The following is a 16,122-nucleotide window of genomic DNA, read 5'->3' as shown; positions in this document are numbered from 1 at the left end:
CATCTCAGAAACAGGAAGTGGGGCCATGATTTCCGAAGCCTCCCCTCTGACCAGATGTTTGCATTGTATCTCACAGGGGAGAACCGCTTCGTCTCTCCACTCTCTTGGGACTTAGTAGGACGGAACCTTTTTGCCATGGCCGTGGAAGGGGTGGTGTTCTTCCTCGTTACGGTTCTAATCCAGTACCGATTTTTCATCAGGCCCAGGTGAGCTTTATCTCAGAACACTTTCAGGAACTTAACGGGTGCAAAGGGGACCCATGAGCCGTGGGTGACTGCGCTGAGCCAAGCTCACCCAGTTAAACTGATTTTCCAGCCCTGAGCATGCGCTGTGCACCCTAGGAATGACCGCAAGTGGGCTTAGCCTTAGAAACTTGAGTTTTGCCTTGGAAAATAGCTAAAAAGGTTGATTTTTCTTACTGTTTCTCCCAAGACCTGTAAAGGCGAGGCTTCCTCCTTTGAATGACGAGGACGAGGACGTGAGGAGGGAGAGACAGAGGATTCTGGAGGGTGGAGGACAGAATGACATCCTAGAGATCAAAGAACTGACCAAGGTGGGCGGCGGCCGTGGACCCCATGGCTTCTCTTCCGTCTTTTGCGTTTTTCTCTGATCGCTTGCCGAATTGTTTAATTCAAGACAAAACAAAACCTAGTGCCTCGCCAAATGTGCCCCAACACTAAGCTTTGTCAATTTTATTTGAAATACACCATGGAGACTTCTTAATTAAAAAACAAAATCCTACTGGGAATACTTCTGTAACGCAATTCCCACTCTTAAGATTTATTTATTGTACATATTTACGTTTATGCAAGTTATTAAAATATTCTAATATTGTGTGTTTAGACAAAGTGTAGGGAATTAATAGTTGATTTTGAATTTCTTGGCTCAAAAAGCAACTCTATTTACCTACCTCCACTGCTCAGCCCTTTCCGAATACAAAGACCCTCGAATTTTAGTTTATGGTAACTGAAACATTTTATTGTAGATTTCATCCTTACATAATTTAATTTTAAAATATGTCGCAGTCTTTTTATTTTAAAGGAAAAAATTCATATTAGGAATAAAAAAGAAACTCAGTTTTGAGTTTCAGAGTCAGGTAGAAGTCACTCTTCCCAGAGACAAAGGCTCTTGGCACATCCAGCGCGTGGTGCAGCCATCGGAGTTCTGTTCTGCGATGTGTGTGGCTTTTAGAGCCCCTCCTCCACAGTTGGCATGATTTGGGATCAATGCTCTGGGATCAATGGAGGTGCATGATTTCTGTGTTTCCGTGGTTGCAGATCTACAGAAGGAAGCGGAAGCCTGCAGTGGACAGAATCTGCGTTGGCATCCCTCCTGGAGAGGTAAATGCACAGCGCCCTACTGTGTTTGTCTCTATGTTAATTCAGACTGTATCTGCCAAATCAGACAACAATGTCTGTAACTATGGAAAATGGCTTTTCAAGGCTTCTTTATTTGTGTCTGTGAGAAGCAGTCAGTCATGGAGAGCATGAGAACCTCTTGTGTCAGAACAGAACAGGCTTGCACACTCTCAGGCAGTGTAAGAAAACATGCACATCTAGATCGTGCTTTGGGAGATCCATTGAGGGATGGAATTCAAGTAGGGTAAAAAGGACTTTCTCCTTTCGCACAGTTTTTGGACTTCTTTCATGTTCTTTTTTGTTCTTTTTTTTTTTTCAGAGCTGGGGACCGAACCCAGGGCCTTGCGCTTCCTAGGCAAGCGCTCTACCACTGAGCTAAATCTCCAACCCCCTTCTTTCATGTTCTTAGAGTGGGTGGTCGGTGTGAGGTTTTTTTTTTTTTTTTTTTTTTTTTTTTTTTTTTTTTTTTTTTTTTTTTTTCCCGGAGCTGGGGACCGAACCCAGGGCCTTGCGCTTCCTAGGTAAGCGCTCTACCACTGAGCTAAATCCCCAGCCCCAGGTGTGAGTTTTTAACGGCTCTTTACAGATTGACCTTGGTCTCAACTTGATGACTCAGTATTTATAAAAATGCCCACATACAACATGGCCCATACGTAAGCTCTCTCTCCTCCTCCTCTCCTTCCTCCTCCTTCCCTCACTCTCTCATGCACACATACACACAGGCACACATACACACATGCACACACACACACATACGCACGCGCGCGCGCACACACACACACACACACACACACACACACACAGACTCATGATATCTGAATATTGAACTCATTGATACTTAAGAGTGATGCTCTGGGATCAATGGAGAAGCCAATCCAAGCCCAGGGGGCTGTTTTATCAGGCAATTCAGACCGAGATTTAGGAGTTTGCTCCTGCAGCTCACCTAGTCTTGCTTTTCAGTGCTTTGGACTCCTGGGAGTTAATGGAGCTGGGAAGACATCAACATTCAAGATGCTGACTGGAGATACCGCTGTGACCAGAGGGGATGCTCTTCTTAACAAGAACAGGTGGGAAAGAAGCGGTCTGTATTTGCCGCAGAGATTTTCTTTCTCCAGCTTTAAGAAATACACAGTTATTTTCTATCTATCCTATTACTACAGTTTGTAAAAACATTGAAATTACTTAGTTCAAAAGCTCTTAAAATCACCTCCAATTTCACTACCTGGAAATAAGCCTCATTTTTACAATTTCTTTCAGTTTCCCTCTACCCTAAAAATTTACTTAGCTATAATTTACATACATATAATTTCCTTTTCCTGAGAAAATAGGTCTGTGACTTTTAGTAAACTCATTGAATTACACAATCACAGCTGAGTTCTAGAGCTTTTCCATTGGCTCACATCTGCTATGCACCTAAATGTGTCTATACAGATTTTGAGTTTGTAGTAATAGGTTTATAATGAAGATTTTGCAATGGGTTACATATTCTAAAATCTAGAAACTCTGCCAAGTAAATAGGTTTATTTAATCAATTCATTATAATTGGTTGGGCATTAATTAGTTTCTCTCTTCACTGTGTAAATATGTCCCTGAAGATAATTTCTGTTATTTCCTCAGAAAATCACCTACATGGTAAAGGGGCATATACCTGTTTAATTGCCCTCTCTAAAGTGCCTACCAATTGATAAAGCCTCTGTTAAGTCATTCACTAATCTTTGTTGTAGAGAAAGCTGCATATCAGAGACCTGTTAGGTGGTATTTTACTTGAGTACTTTAAAGATGTGGGGCTTCTTCTGGCTTTTTATATGAGTAAAGATATAAGTTGTACCTTTTGAACTTTTCTGTTCATGATCATATAGAAAACACACCTTACATTTCAATGTAGCGCATACATTCAGACAGTTAGGTACCCATCCACCTAATGAATTAAAATGGCACCCACCTACTGTTACTACTTGTAGTGTACCCTAATAGTTCATACTCTAGCCTGCAGGATGCCATTCAAAAATTGCTGGCTGTGACCTACTAAATTTATTTCACAACCCGGTGATGGGAGATTGCTCACAGTTCAGACACACTGACTAGAGATAGAATCAATATTTTTGTAAAGTCAGGGGCCTAATGAACTCATCCATCTCTTTTCAGTAGCAATCTAAAGGAGCCTTAAAAGAATAGGAATTCTGGGAATAGTGGTGACTTCCCAGTCTTGTTCTAGCACCAAGCTCCTCAAACACACAGAGAGACAATAACTGGCCATCCTAAGGTTTATCACAGCTACCGTAGAACTGACTTGGGCGATGTAGCTGTGAAAGCCAGACACAATGTCCATGGGTACCTTAGTTTTAAGTCTTGAGGAAGTGTCTTAGTTCGGGTTTTGCTGCTGTGAACAGACACGACCAAGGCAACTCTTATAAGGACATTGTTTGATTGCGGCTGGCTCCCAGGTTCAGAGGTTCAGTCCATTATCATCAAGGTGGGAACATGGTGGCATCCAGGGAGGCATGGTATAGGGAAAGCTGAGAGTTCTACATCTTCATCTGAAGGCTGCTAGCAGCATACTGAGTTCCAGGCAGCTAGGATGAAGCTAGGCCTACTTCAATAAGGCCACACTTATGCCAATAGGGCCACACCTTCTAATAATGACACTCTCTGGGCTGAGCATATACAAACCGTAACAGAAGGCTGGCTAACCCAAGAATACTAAATAAGCAGAAAGGACTGACTTTTTATAGCTATCTGGAGGCGACTGAAAGGCAGCCATGAGACTGGAATACAAATGTCAAAATTTTCAGATAATAGCAACTGTTGGCAGGCTTTATAGAACCTAGAAGTCGCCCCTGCATGTATAAGTAAAATTATTTATATGTGAAGTTTTCCCGTTACCATATTAGAAGGTCTATAATTAAATAAACAGATAGAGCGATAAATTGGAGTCTGCATTGTATATTTGGTGGAATCAGAATGTTTGGATCATGAATGTTACGGCCAAATCAGTGAATGGGGAGCAGAAGGCAGCGAGAGCTCATGCCCAACATTTCTGGGACTTACGTGGTACTGCATGGTCTTGAAGGTACAGGGACACTTGTTACACATGACCAGCTCAGAGTCACATTTGCAATGGAGACATAGGGTTGAAGTTTGAGTCTGTGGGCAAAGACTGTACTGCACTTGTATAGACTCACTCTGATGCCGGACTAAGCCTGCAGGTTCAAGTGCTGCGTCAACAAGACCTAGGCAGGGCAGAGACAGGACCCTTACTGAAGAGTCGACCTCCTAGGGACAGAATGGCTGTTCCTCCGAGCAAAAGCAGGCGTCTATTTGTTCTGACCAAGCATATTTTGTTTTAAGAACCGTCAAGCCCGATCGTCTCCTCAGAATATTTCTAACCACTGAAAACCTCACTGGTTCTGTCTTCCTTAACAGCATCTTATCAAACATCCATGAAGTACATCAAAACATGGGCTACTGCCCTCAGTTCGATGCCATCACGGAGCTTCTGACTGGAAGAGAGCATCTGGAGTTCTTTGCCCTTCTCAGGGGAGTCCCAGAAAAAGAAGTTGGCAAGGTACGGTAGGCACCAGAAAGCCAGACTATCTCTTTTGACACCCTTAAAGTGGAATACCTACTTCATACGTGACAGCAACCTGAGACTATTTCTTTGCTCACACTGTGGTCTCTGCACTGACTCCAGGGGAGGGTAGGCAGGCACAGGCTAGGGAGCAGGGAGGGAGTGCAGGTCCCACTGCATGAGTCCTTTCTCCCTTCTTTGGGTCCTCAGTGGTAGCTGAGACTTGAGTCCCATTCAGTGAGAGAACTTCCCTACTGTTATGTGTAGGGAAGCATGGTGACAGTACTTGGCCAGACAAAACTAGGAATGCTTTTTATCTCTCTAGGTTGGTGAATGGGCAATTCGCAAACTGGGCCTTGTTAAGTATGGAGAAAAATACGCCAGCAACTACAGTGGCGGTAACAAGCGGAAGCTTTCCACAGCCATTGCTCTGATTGGCGGGCCTCCTGTGGTGTTTCTGGTGAGTGTGAGGGGGTTGTGCGTGAGTGCAGGGTGGAAGCTGTTCTTCTGTCTAGAATAGACAGCATGGTTTATCCGAAAGTCACATATAGGCCTTTGCGTGCCATATGCGTGGCATGGCGACAGCAAGTCAATCTGCCTGTGGCTCCAGAACAGGCTCGGAGAATCCAGAGGAACCTTCTCCCACAAAGCACACTGGGTGGCTCTGTTGTACCTTCACAGGCTCCCCAAGTGGACAGGCTCCAGGCATCTTGTTTCCTTGCCTCAGATAATCGCTACAAACACGGCTGAAGCTGAGTGTGCCAATTGATCTTTCTCCAGAATGTTCTCCATGACTATATATGTTCATTCTCCAGGGTCAGAAGTGAGGACACGGCTCCTGGAGGAGCCATAGGATCAGAGTTGCTCCCATACAGATAAATAAAAACCAGATCAGACTGCGCAAGTGGTCCTTGATCCTCATCTTATAGAGAACACTGAGGGTATGGGAAGAAGCCTTGGGTCGAAGCTTTAATTTTTATTGACCATGTGGATACGAAATTTCTCTGTGATTAGCAAGTGTAATAGAACAAGGAGAAAAATATGAGCATCAATTTTACCCAAACACTACTCAGACTTCAAAATGGTTTTGGACAAAAAGTTGTGATTTTGTTGTAGTTTTGTAATAGGGTTTCACTATGTAGTCCTAAAACTTACTATGCAGACTAGGCTGTCCTTGAACTCACAGAAACCCACGTGTCTCTACTCCACACCATACTGGGAAACCCAGCATGATCTTTAGCATTTAAAACAAACAAACAAACAAACAAACAAACAAAACTGTCTTGGACTGGAGAGATGGCTTAGTGGTTAAGAGCATGGACTGCTCTTCCAGAGGTCCTGAGTTCAATTCCCAGCAACCACATGGTGGCTCACAACCATCTCTAATGGAATCTGGTGCCCTCTTCTACAGCATACTCTCATCTCTTAAAGAAATTGTCTTTGATATTCTTTCCTAGCAAATAATTAAACTTCTTTTATTCTAATTATAGGATGAACCAACCACAGGCATGGACCCCAAAGCCCGGAGATTCCTGTGGAATTGTGCCCTAAGCATTATCAAGGAGGGAAGATCCGTAGTTCTTACATCTCATAGGTCTGTACTATTATAGTCTTGACTTTTACCGAGTGTAATTATATCTGCTCATTTTATAAAAATTAAAAAATAAAGACAAAGCCTGGAAGAGTTATCACCTGGAATTATTCCACCTGGAATAGAGATAGCTGTTATCATTTATATGTATATGTTACAGTGTATTTCTTATGCAAAGCTTATATGCACGTACACATTTTATAGACAAAAAATTTAATTATAACGTGTGTAGTGAAAACAAAATTTCAGGTCATACAACTGAGGTATGGCCATCATTTCTTGTAGCTTCATTGTCATTTATGAAGATCTGCTCTAGTTTATGCAGCTGTTCTTTGTGTAAACCTTTGGATTATTTTTTACCTTTTCACCGTCGTATGGCGCATGGCAGAGAAGTGCATCATTTCTGTATCGCGGCGAGGGATGCTCTAGGATAACGGGGATGTGTTTCTTTGAAGTGCCAGGAGTCATGGTGGTGTTGTGGTGCTCACAGGAGCATCCGTCTGAAAGGCAAACTTCGTTCTGTCTTCCCCACAGCATGGAGGAATGTGAAGCTCTTTGTACCAGGATGGCCATAATGGTCAATGGGAGGTTCAGGTGCCTCGGCAGTGTCCAACATCTGAAAAACAGGTAACAGACATCGCTTCTCTGGGGTAGCATATATTGAAATCATCGATGTTTTTTTTTTCTTTTGTGGTGGGTGTATGCATGATAGCTTAAAATAAAAACAAGCGAGTGTAGGAAAAAAAGAACATGGACTTTGAAGCCTAAACGGGCCGTATTCCAGTTCCGGATTTGCCAGTGTGCTGGCTGTGTGATTTGTACGCAGGTTACTCAACATCTCTGAGAGTAGTTTCCGAGGCTCTTCTGAACTTAATTATAGAAGTGAAACTTAGTAATTCACTTGTGGTGTTATTGATAATGAGGACACACAGTGGAGTTAACACAAAAAGGTTCACTTCTTTACCCTGCTGTAACTGGGCGTTGACTCAGAGACAGGGCCAGGTCACTGAATTCCATGGGCTTCTGTCTGCGTGTCAGACTTTGTAGGCCCACACTGAGGTTTAATGGAATCTCATATTCAAGGCTGTGAGCACACATGACTAGGTATTTGGTAGATAAAACCGATTGCTTCTTTCAGAAGTGGCTCTGGAGGCCTGCCAGAGACCTCCGTTTTTCTTGGTACCAGTTGGGTTTTCAGAGTTGAGTGTCCTCTTGAGTAGTCTTCTACAAAGGCTCCAGTTTTGTGTATTCGTTTCCTGCTTTCAGGTTTGGAGATGGTTATACCATAGTTGTACGAATAGCGGGCTCCAACCCTGACCTAAAGCCTGTCCAGGAGTTCTTTGGACTTGCCTTTCCTGGAAGTGTTCTGAAAGAGAAACATCGAAACATGCTACAGTACCAGCTTCCGTCCTCCTTGTCATCTCTGGCCAGGATATTCAGCATTCTCTCCCAGAGCAAAAAGCGACTCCACATAGAAGACTACTCTGTCTCTCAGACAACACTTGACCAAGTAAGGTTTCAGCCCAAAGTACCTTTAGCTACAGGCTTAGGATGCCTGGCCCTTTCTCCCCACCCTCAGCTTGAGAGAAGTTCAGATGGTCTGTGCTTTGATTCCTTCTCTGCTCTTACTGTCTACATTATACACATTTCTATGAACACATGCCAAGTCGATGCTTTCTACTATGTATAGTTACTGTGATGGTTGTGCTGTAGTCAGAATAGCTACTGTTGATTGCCTGTCATGAGCCAGGCCTTCTGCCAGGTGCCTCATCTCTTCTAAGGAACAAGATATATTATTGTAGTAATCTGTGAAACCAATTTGAGATCCCTGTCCTCCTTACCACCAACCAGAGTTCTCTTAATCCTGGAAATAAAAGACACAAATGCCATTTAATATACCTAAACAACACAAGGCTGGGCTTCTCCCTAACTCCATGTGGCTATCCCATTTTACTCTCCGATATCCCTGCATTATTACCTTTTAAAATCTATATTTCATCTCTGCTACCCCAGACCCAATTGGGGGAGTGGCCCCTGGGGCCACTTCTCTGACTCTTACACGACTGGATGATTTTCTGTCCTGCAGCTCCTAAGTCTGATCTCTGCTTCCCTGTCATGGTGATTCCGCTCTTTCTTCTCTTAGTCCCGGAAATCTAAAAGTCCCGCCTCCATCTCCCTGCCATTGGCTGCTAGTAACTTTGTTGACCAATCAAAAACTGATTGCATACAGGGACCCTCGGCGACAGGACGCACAGATTCCCGAGTTATTTGGGGGGCCAAATTAAGACAAAGTATTGAAACCAGTCCCCAACGACGTACCGCACAGAGCTTGGCAGTTAGTAGGCATCCAACAAGTGTTTTTTTCCTCTTAATTAATCGTAGATATGCCAAAGTGGATGACTGGTAAGTAGGTATACCGATTGAGAAGTTGGTGATGTGGAGTAATGTAGAGAAGGATTTCAGTGCTTTCGGGGCTTCTCGAGAATTCTCCCTTTCACGCAGGGTTTTCTATTTCGAGTACTTACTCAGTTCTGCGTTCTCCTAACTGACCTCCGATCCAGAGCCCTTCATGAGCGTCCGTCTGTCTTCCTTTTGACAGGTATTCGTGAACTTTGCCAAGGACCAAAGTGATGATGACCACTTAAAGGACCTGTCACTACACAAAAACCAGACAGTGGTGGATGTGGCTGTTCTCACATCCTTCCTGCAGGACGAGAAAGTGAAAGAAAGTTACGTATGAAGAATCCTGTTAACACAGGGGGAATGAAAGGAAGGGAGAGCTAGGTCTCCCTTTGCACCGGGTCAAGTGTTCCAGAAGAAAGCGTCCCGCGTTTCTGTGGAGTGGAACAAACTGGATTCTGTACTGACACTATTCAATGCAATGCACTTCAATGCAACAAGAACACGATTCCATTACAGGGGCAGTGCCTTTGTAGCCTATGTCTTGTATGGCTCTCTAGTTAAAATGACTTGAAGTTAGTTCATTATCTTATGCAGATGTGAAACTCTGGTGTGGAACCAAGCAGACTCTGGGTTTGGATTCATACTGTTTGTTCCTGTGTATTCTCACTGGGATTGCAACAACAATCCGTCAAGTAGTAATGGCCAGTGATAATCAACGTCGAAGGCATGTACATCCTCATCCACTAAGCCATGCTGACCCACAAACCTGGTTTCCCGGTGACACATCCATTGCTGGCAATGAGTGTGCCAGATTTATTAGTGCCAAGTTGCTCAGAAAGTCTGAAGCACTAAGTATGTCACAAACACTTTTGTGAAAACCGCCCTGCTGTCTGTTGACATCATTAAATATCAGGTGACAAAACGGTGCCGTGTGTGACTAAGTCCCCATTTTCCTTCTCTCTGATGAGCTGCTGTGGTGGCCGTCTTGTGCGAGATGTGGATCTCTGTAACCCAGGTCCTTGGTTCTGCTGTTCACTGTTGCCCATGTCCATGCCCATGTCCATCCCCATGACCATGCTCGTGTCATGCATTACCAGAGCATCTTTCTGAGACTTTTTCAAACACATTAGATCCCGATACGCAACAAAGGTCAGCAGCCAAACTGCTGGGGCTGCAATCAGCTGAGTTCAGGGTGTGGCAGGAAAAATCTGGTGCACTTACACGTGAGAGGTCTGGGTCTGTTCGTCCCGACTGTCTGCTAACACAAGATGGTATACTCCATCTCGAGATCCTTCGTTATTTGACAGAAACATAGTTCTTTCCAGCTGTTGGAATTAGCTTAGAAAACGAAAGGGTGGCATTTTATTTTGATGAAAATGTTTGCATTGCTCGTATTATTTGGAACTTTTAAGTTTTATCAATGCTTCTGGAAGCTCAGAACCAAACCAAACCTCAGTGCTCAGTCGCATAGAGGGATGTGGCCACACTGCCTCATGCCTTATTTTCCTTGGTAAATTTGCAGGTGGAATGTCCGACTAGCCCAGTGACCAGAAAACAATGTTGTGGTTAACATCTCAGACCATATTTTAAGATCCGGTAGAACACTATTCATTTCCAGTTGCAGATTGAGTATTTTTTTTTTTTTTTTGCGTACAATCACTGGGTAGATTCCTGGATGGGAGTGAGGGGGAGCTCGCAGATTTTCTGTGCCATTGACTCAGCTGACTGATTTACAGATACAGGCTGTTTTGTTAAATCCACTGAAAGAATACGGCCACACCCTTGCCTACTTGATAGCATCAGTACAAAAGCCAAGGAGGGTCACTAAACAACCAACTCTTCCCAGGGGAAAACCGCTAGCTTGAAATTTCTTGGATATAATTTATACTTGTGACCTTTGAGACCTTCAAACTATGGGCAAACAATGGGTTTAGCAGGATGTGAGACACCCATTTAAACCTCCGACGATCTCAAACAGTCCATCTCTTTACTCACTAACCAGTCATGAAAAACAGTCAGCTGTTCTACATGGAGCATTTTTCAGACTTTTCTAACCCAAACTTAATTTGCTTTCATCCGCAAGCAATGTGAAAAAAGAGAGAGAGAAAGAAAAACTTATTTCACCAATTCTCGATGTCATTCGTCTTCATACAAAACAAGACATGAGTAAAATTCCGGTATTGGGCAAAGTTCAAGTGAGCTTTTGATATCTCTAATTTCTTCATCTTCTAAAAATTGGGAAGAATAAGAAAGATTTCAGATCTATTCAAATTATGTTTATGTAACACTGTTATGTAACTCACTGCTTGAAAGGAAAAAAATGATGGTTTTGATACTCATGTCAACATAGGTCTCTAAAATGACAAGAAAAGTGTGTTTCCAGGAGCTATTGGCACACCACTATATTTTATCAAAGTTACAGAATTCAAAGAAACAAGTCTCTATTTTTCAAAATCAAACGTTAGTTGACTTCCTCAGCCCACTGTCATTGTGTCCTAACTTTTCAATATACTACAGCCCTGAGAAAAATCTTTGTTTTAATCACTGATTTTTGAGGCCACATTAAAAAGAAAGAATCAAGCAACAGCAAAAATAAGGCACTATTTTGGAAAAGATTCAATTCAGTGTAGATTTAAAATCATTCCTAAAACTAGAGACAATCTGTAGGTATTGTATTACCTTTTATACTATCTGAATAGTTAATCTTCAGTTTTCCTTTGTAAACGTAATTATCTTAGATATTTAAAAATCAATCTTATCTTCAAATAAAATCCCCTATGGAGATGTGGTACGTGAGTTGAGAAATTCTCAAGCGCAAACACTTCTGGTTTACTATTTTTTTTTTAATATTGGAAAACTTACTAACTGTGAATATGAGAAAGACAAAAGAAAGTAAGTCCTCTCGCTAGACATCCTAGCGCAATTCATTTTGAAACAAACAAGGAAACCTCAAACTACTGTATTTAGGTGTCTGTACTGCAAACATATGCCTCATGACAATGTCATACATCAATCGCTCTCTGTAAGCAGGCATTGACTTAAAGGGATTGTCTGTTGTCTTCTCACGGTTGTATATATCAGGTAAAATTGTTCCAAAGAGCCATGTGTTGTGTAATGGGGAACCACTTTGATACTGAAATACTAATTTGTACTCTCGTTACTATTAACTGGTAATAGTGTAATGCCACAGTAATACTGTTCCGATTGAAAATTGTTGCGTCCCTTTTTGTAGAACATTTATATTTCCATATAAGGATGCGGTATGTTCTTTCCCCGTGTACCCTAGGATGAAGCTGTTTTTGTGCTTTTTCTTTATCATTGGCCCTCATCCCAAGCACTTTATGCTGTCTGTAATGGATCTATTTTTGCACTGGAATATCTGAGATTTGCAAAACTAGACAAAAGTTTCAGAGCAGATTTCTAAGTTAAATAATTTTCATTAAAAGAAAAAAACTGAAAAAAATTGTATTGTGAATAACTTTATACGAAGTGTTTTTAAAAGCCTGTTTCTATGTTATGAGTCACAAAATAAAGCTGTGACAGTCCTGCTGGTCTACACAAATTTACTTTTGTGCATCGGTAGCACCACCTGCTGCTAAAGTGTTGTAAAACTGAGAGAGGAAGCTGTTAATCACTGGTGTGAGTTTCAGGAAAAGTTCAAACGCTCTGAAGAAAGAGCTCTGGATGCTACTTTAAAATAAAAGAAGATTGTTGTGTCTCTTCAGATTCACTTAAGAGCAAATAACTGCTATTAAAAAGGGTGTCAGAGGCTTTCTAGATGGAGAAATGGTTACTGATTATTAAGCTGAAGAGAAAGCAGTTTCGGTAGGGATTCCTTAATGAAAACAGAACGAGCTTTGTGGAGGCTACAGAAAGGTAACTTTGGGTGTTTATCCAACCAAAGCTACAAGGACCCAGCATCGTGTGCATTGCCGGGGGTGACGGCAATGTTTACCAGGCCCAAGGAGGAGAAATTAGGAAAAAGAAATGATATGGGGAGGTAGTGGGGTTGGTTTCCATGCCCTCCCTGCTTTCAGACTTCAGTGCTAAGTAGTGCACACACAAGCAGTGCTCTGTTGAGACAGTGAGGATGTATTTATCATGGCTTATTAAGAATCAGACTCAGAGAAAAAGATTCACACTTAACCTTGCAGCTTGAAAAACCTCCACTGGTCCTGGTTCTATAGTGCCCACTGCAGAATGGCCGGGACAACAGGAAGTGGTGCTCCTCATCCAGGGGACAGGTCGGAACTCTGTGTGCATGTTCTTGGCCTTTCAGTAGGCCTAGAAGCCTGTTCAGTATCTGCCACACAACTGTATCCTTTAGGGTATTATAAGACTTTAATGAAATAGCAAAACTATGTATGCCTGTGAAAATTCGTAATTGAGAGAGTTAAAAAAAAAAAGAAGTATTTTGAAAGGGCACTTAACCTAGAAGAAAATACAAGTTACACACAGATCTTGACTCAAATATTGACCAAAGCCCTCTCTAAAGTTACAGATTAGAAACCCACTCTGGGCCATATGGATAGTGAATGAAAGGTACTAAATGTACTTAATACATGAAAATACATGTATGAAAACACATGAAAATATATTAAATTTCAAAAAACACAGGAGAAAAATTAGCAACCATTTTCAACTTGCCAGATACTGGTAACCTACCCTATGCAGCGAATCCAGACATTTTACATGTTGAATAAACGATACCTTAGAGAGATTTGTTCCAAGATGCAAGCTAATTAAACCACAAGTGGTTCTCCCTTTGAAGTTAGGTGTCAGTTAAACTTGTCCTTGGTAAATCCGCTAAGCATTGTTATTTATTAATTTGGCAAATATTTACTGAGTTTTATGTATATGCTGGCCATCCATCCCAATTCTGTTGAGAGAAATCAACCTTATTCTTTAATGATGCATCGGTGAAGGACAAATGACAGTGGACAAACACTCTAGGCACAACAGCAAGTGCTTTGAAGAGTAGGAAACAGGGTGATGGGTTAAGAGTGGTGCAGAGTCAGAAACAGCCTGTCTTAGGAAAGACACTTAAGCTCAGAACTGAACAAAACGAGCAGGGGCAGCAGAGGAAGGTGAGCTGCGAGAACACATCTTAAACACGTTGTACAAACATCACAGTTGGGAAAAAATCATGGCTGCCAAGTAGGAAGAATCCACATCTGGGCAGTGGGGGTGACGGGGAGTGGGGTCTGGAATCAGAATCCTGCTACCTTGTTGGGTATTTGTCTTTCATTGTTAGGATAATGAGGAACCGAGAGGTTTTCCACAGAGTAAGGGGCACAATCTAATCAGAGAGTGTGGACTTTGATGGGAAGAAAGGGCAGTAGAAGAGGATTAGAGGACAGTGAATAGGGCAGGATGGTGGTGGTGACATTCAGGGAGGAAGGATGACAGTATCTAATTCCCAGCCAGTAGCACTTGTTCACCAGCTGTCGGTAGGGGTCCAGGGAAAGAGCCATCAAAAATGGCTTCTACTTTGTGAACTAGACAGATGCTTGTGTTGAAGCTTGGGGACAATGACAGAAAGTAGAAATGGTCACATTAACAGCACAACACACACACACACACACACACACACACACACACACACACACACACACACACACACACAAACACAGTGTCGTTTTGTTTTTTCAGTCACGGGGCTGGATGAGCTTACTTACCTGAAGAAAAGGAAAGTTTGAGCCTGAGATTTAGAAGGTACCAAAGGAAACTGGAAGGGAATGGCCAGCAGGAGGGAGAAGAGGAGTAAACATAGCTGGGGTGTGTCATATGAAGGATGGTATGCTCCTGGGAGGCAGAACTCTACTTAGATCTGAAAACTGCCACAGTGAGCAAGGTAACTGTGAATGGCCATTGTGCTTCATAAGATGGTGGTTCCTGGGGCAAACTCTTACAGTCAGAGGACTGAGGAGGAATGAGAGGTAGGGAGGAGAAATGGTGAATCATGACTCGCCAGGCCATTGTGCTCTGCAGGGAAACAGACAAACAGAGCTGGATTGCCAAGCTTTCATTTGGATTCCTCTTGCCTATAGACTACGGATGGCATTCTTCTTCACCTTTCTGAGTGTTTTTAATCCTTTAGTCATGAATACTGTCAGGAGCCTTTTCCCCATCGAACTCCCTTACCACACTTGGTCTCATGTCTTCCCTTACCAAAGGGTCTTGGGCCAATTAGTTGAAACTAAAGAAATCAAACCCAGTTCTCCTGGAACAACTTGCTTCTTTTTACGAAGATGAGTTGAAAGAGATCTTTCCAAGTAACAGAGTTTATGAATAAAGTCTCTCTAATGAGTCTTTGGCTTCTTTCGACATGTTGCAGGTTCATACTCCTTTGATGACTGAAAAGTACTACAACTTCAGTTCCCACAGTAGTTAAGTACCTAGGCTTTGCTCAGTAGATTAGGAGTTGGTGCTGTGAATGGAGTCCAGGGTGTGAGTCTGCAAGCATCAATTTTCGTATTCTTTGGAAGTTATTTAGTGGAGGAGGAATGAGACTCGATTGTCCGTGTCTGTTTTTCTTCTTCGAAATACAATTGTTGTGTTTTTTGTGGTCTAGAAAGGCATCTCAGAGCCAATAGGCAATAGTATCTTTTGTCAAAATAGTGTGGAGAGAGAGGAATACACACACACACACACACACACACACACACACACACACACAGATATTTGTGAGCCATTATGTGGTTGCTGGGATTTGAACTCAGGACCTCTGGAAGACCACCACTGAGCCATCTCTCCATATATATATATATGCATGCCTCATGGAAGGTGGCAGCCTGAGTAAGATGGAGAGGTCGCACAGCAAAAGAGAGAAATACAAAGAGATCCAGGGCTTATAAACAACTTACTATTAACATTTGAATATGGTGAACGGTTCACCACATACTCACACATTTGAACACATGGTCCCTAGCTGGTAGTACTGTTTGGGGTAACATTAAACCTTTGAGGTTCACAGTGAGGGTTCAATTGCTGTCCAGGTCTGTGTTTTATAATCTACTCAGATATGAGGAACTCTAGCTGTGTGTTCCCACCTCCAGGAATTGTCAAGTCTTCCCTACCATGATGGACTGTAGCACTTAAAACCATGAACTAAAATAAATCCTTCCTTCCTTGTTTCTCTCAGAGATCTGGACATAGCAATGAACAAAGTAACCAACATAACTCAACTTCAAGAGAATCAA

General features: G+C 42.4%; 1 protein-coding gene across 2 annotated transcripts in view; it reads left to right on the top strand.

Annotated features, from left to right (window-relative positions):
• Nucleotides 1-12,465, top strand: part of Abca1 (ATP binding cassette subfamily A member 1) — a 122,888-nt gene extending 110,423 nt beyond the window's left edge. For both annotated transcript variants that reach the window (XM_039109846.2, NM_178095.3), the window contains exons 41-50: nucleotides 77-206; nucleotides 433-553; nucleotides 1,278-1,340; nucleotides 2,319-2,425; nucleotides 4,782-4,923; nucleotides 5,252-5,386; nucleotides 6,417-6,520; nucleotides 7,052-7,144; nucleotides 7,784-8,027; nucleotides 9,117-12,465. In XM_039109846.2, coding sequence (XP_038965774.1) covers nucleotides 77-206; nucleotides 433-553; nucleotides 1,278-1,340; nucleotides 2,319-2,425; nucleotides 4,782-4,923; nucleotides 5,252-5,386; nucleotides 6,417-6,520; nucleotides 7,052-7,144; nucleotides 7,784-8,027; nucleotides 9,117-9,257 — 1,280 coding nt within the window. In that variant the 3' untranslated portion in view covers nucleotides 9,258-12,465. The remainder of the gene's footprint in view (nucleotides 1-76; nucleotides 207-432; nucleotides 554-1,277; nucleotides 1,341-2,318; nucleotides 2,426-4,781; nucleotides 4,924-5,251; nucleotides 5,387-6,416; nucleotides 6,521-7,051; nucleotides 7,145-7,783; nucleotides 8,028-9,116) is intronic.
• Nucleotides 12,466-16,122: the final 3,657 nt, after the last annotated feature.

The sequence above is a fragment of the Rattus norvegicus genome, chromosome 5 (genome assembly GCF_036323735.1).
Source record: "Rattus norvegicus strain BN/NHsdMcwi chromosome 5, GRCr8, whole genome shotgun sequence".
Lineage (NCBI taxonomy): Eukaryota > Metazoa > Chordata > Mammalia > Rodentia > Muridae > Rattus > Rattus norvegicus.
This window is presented reverse-complemented; position numbering and strand designations above follow the sequence as displayed.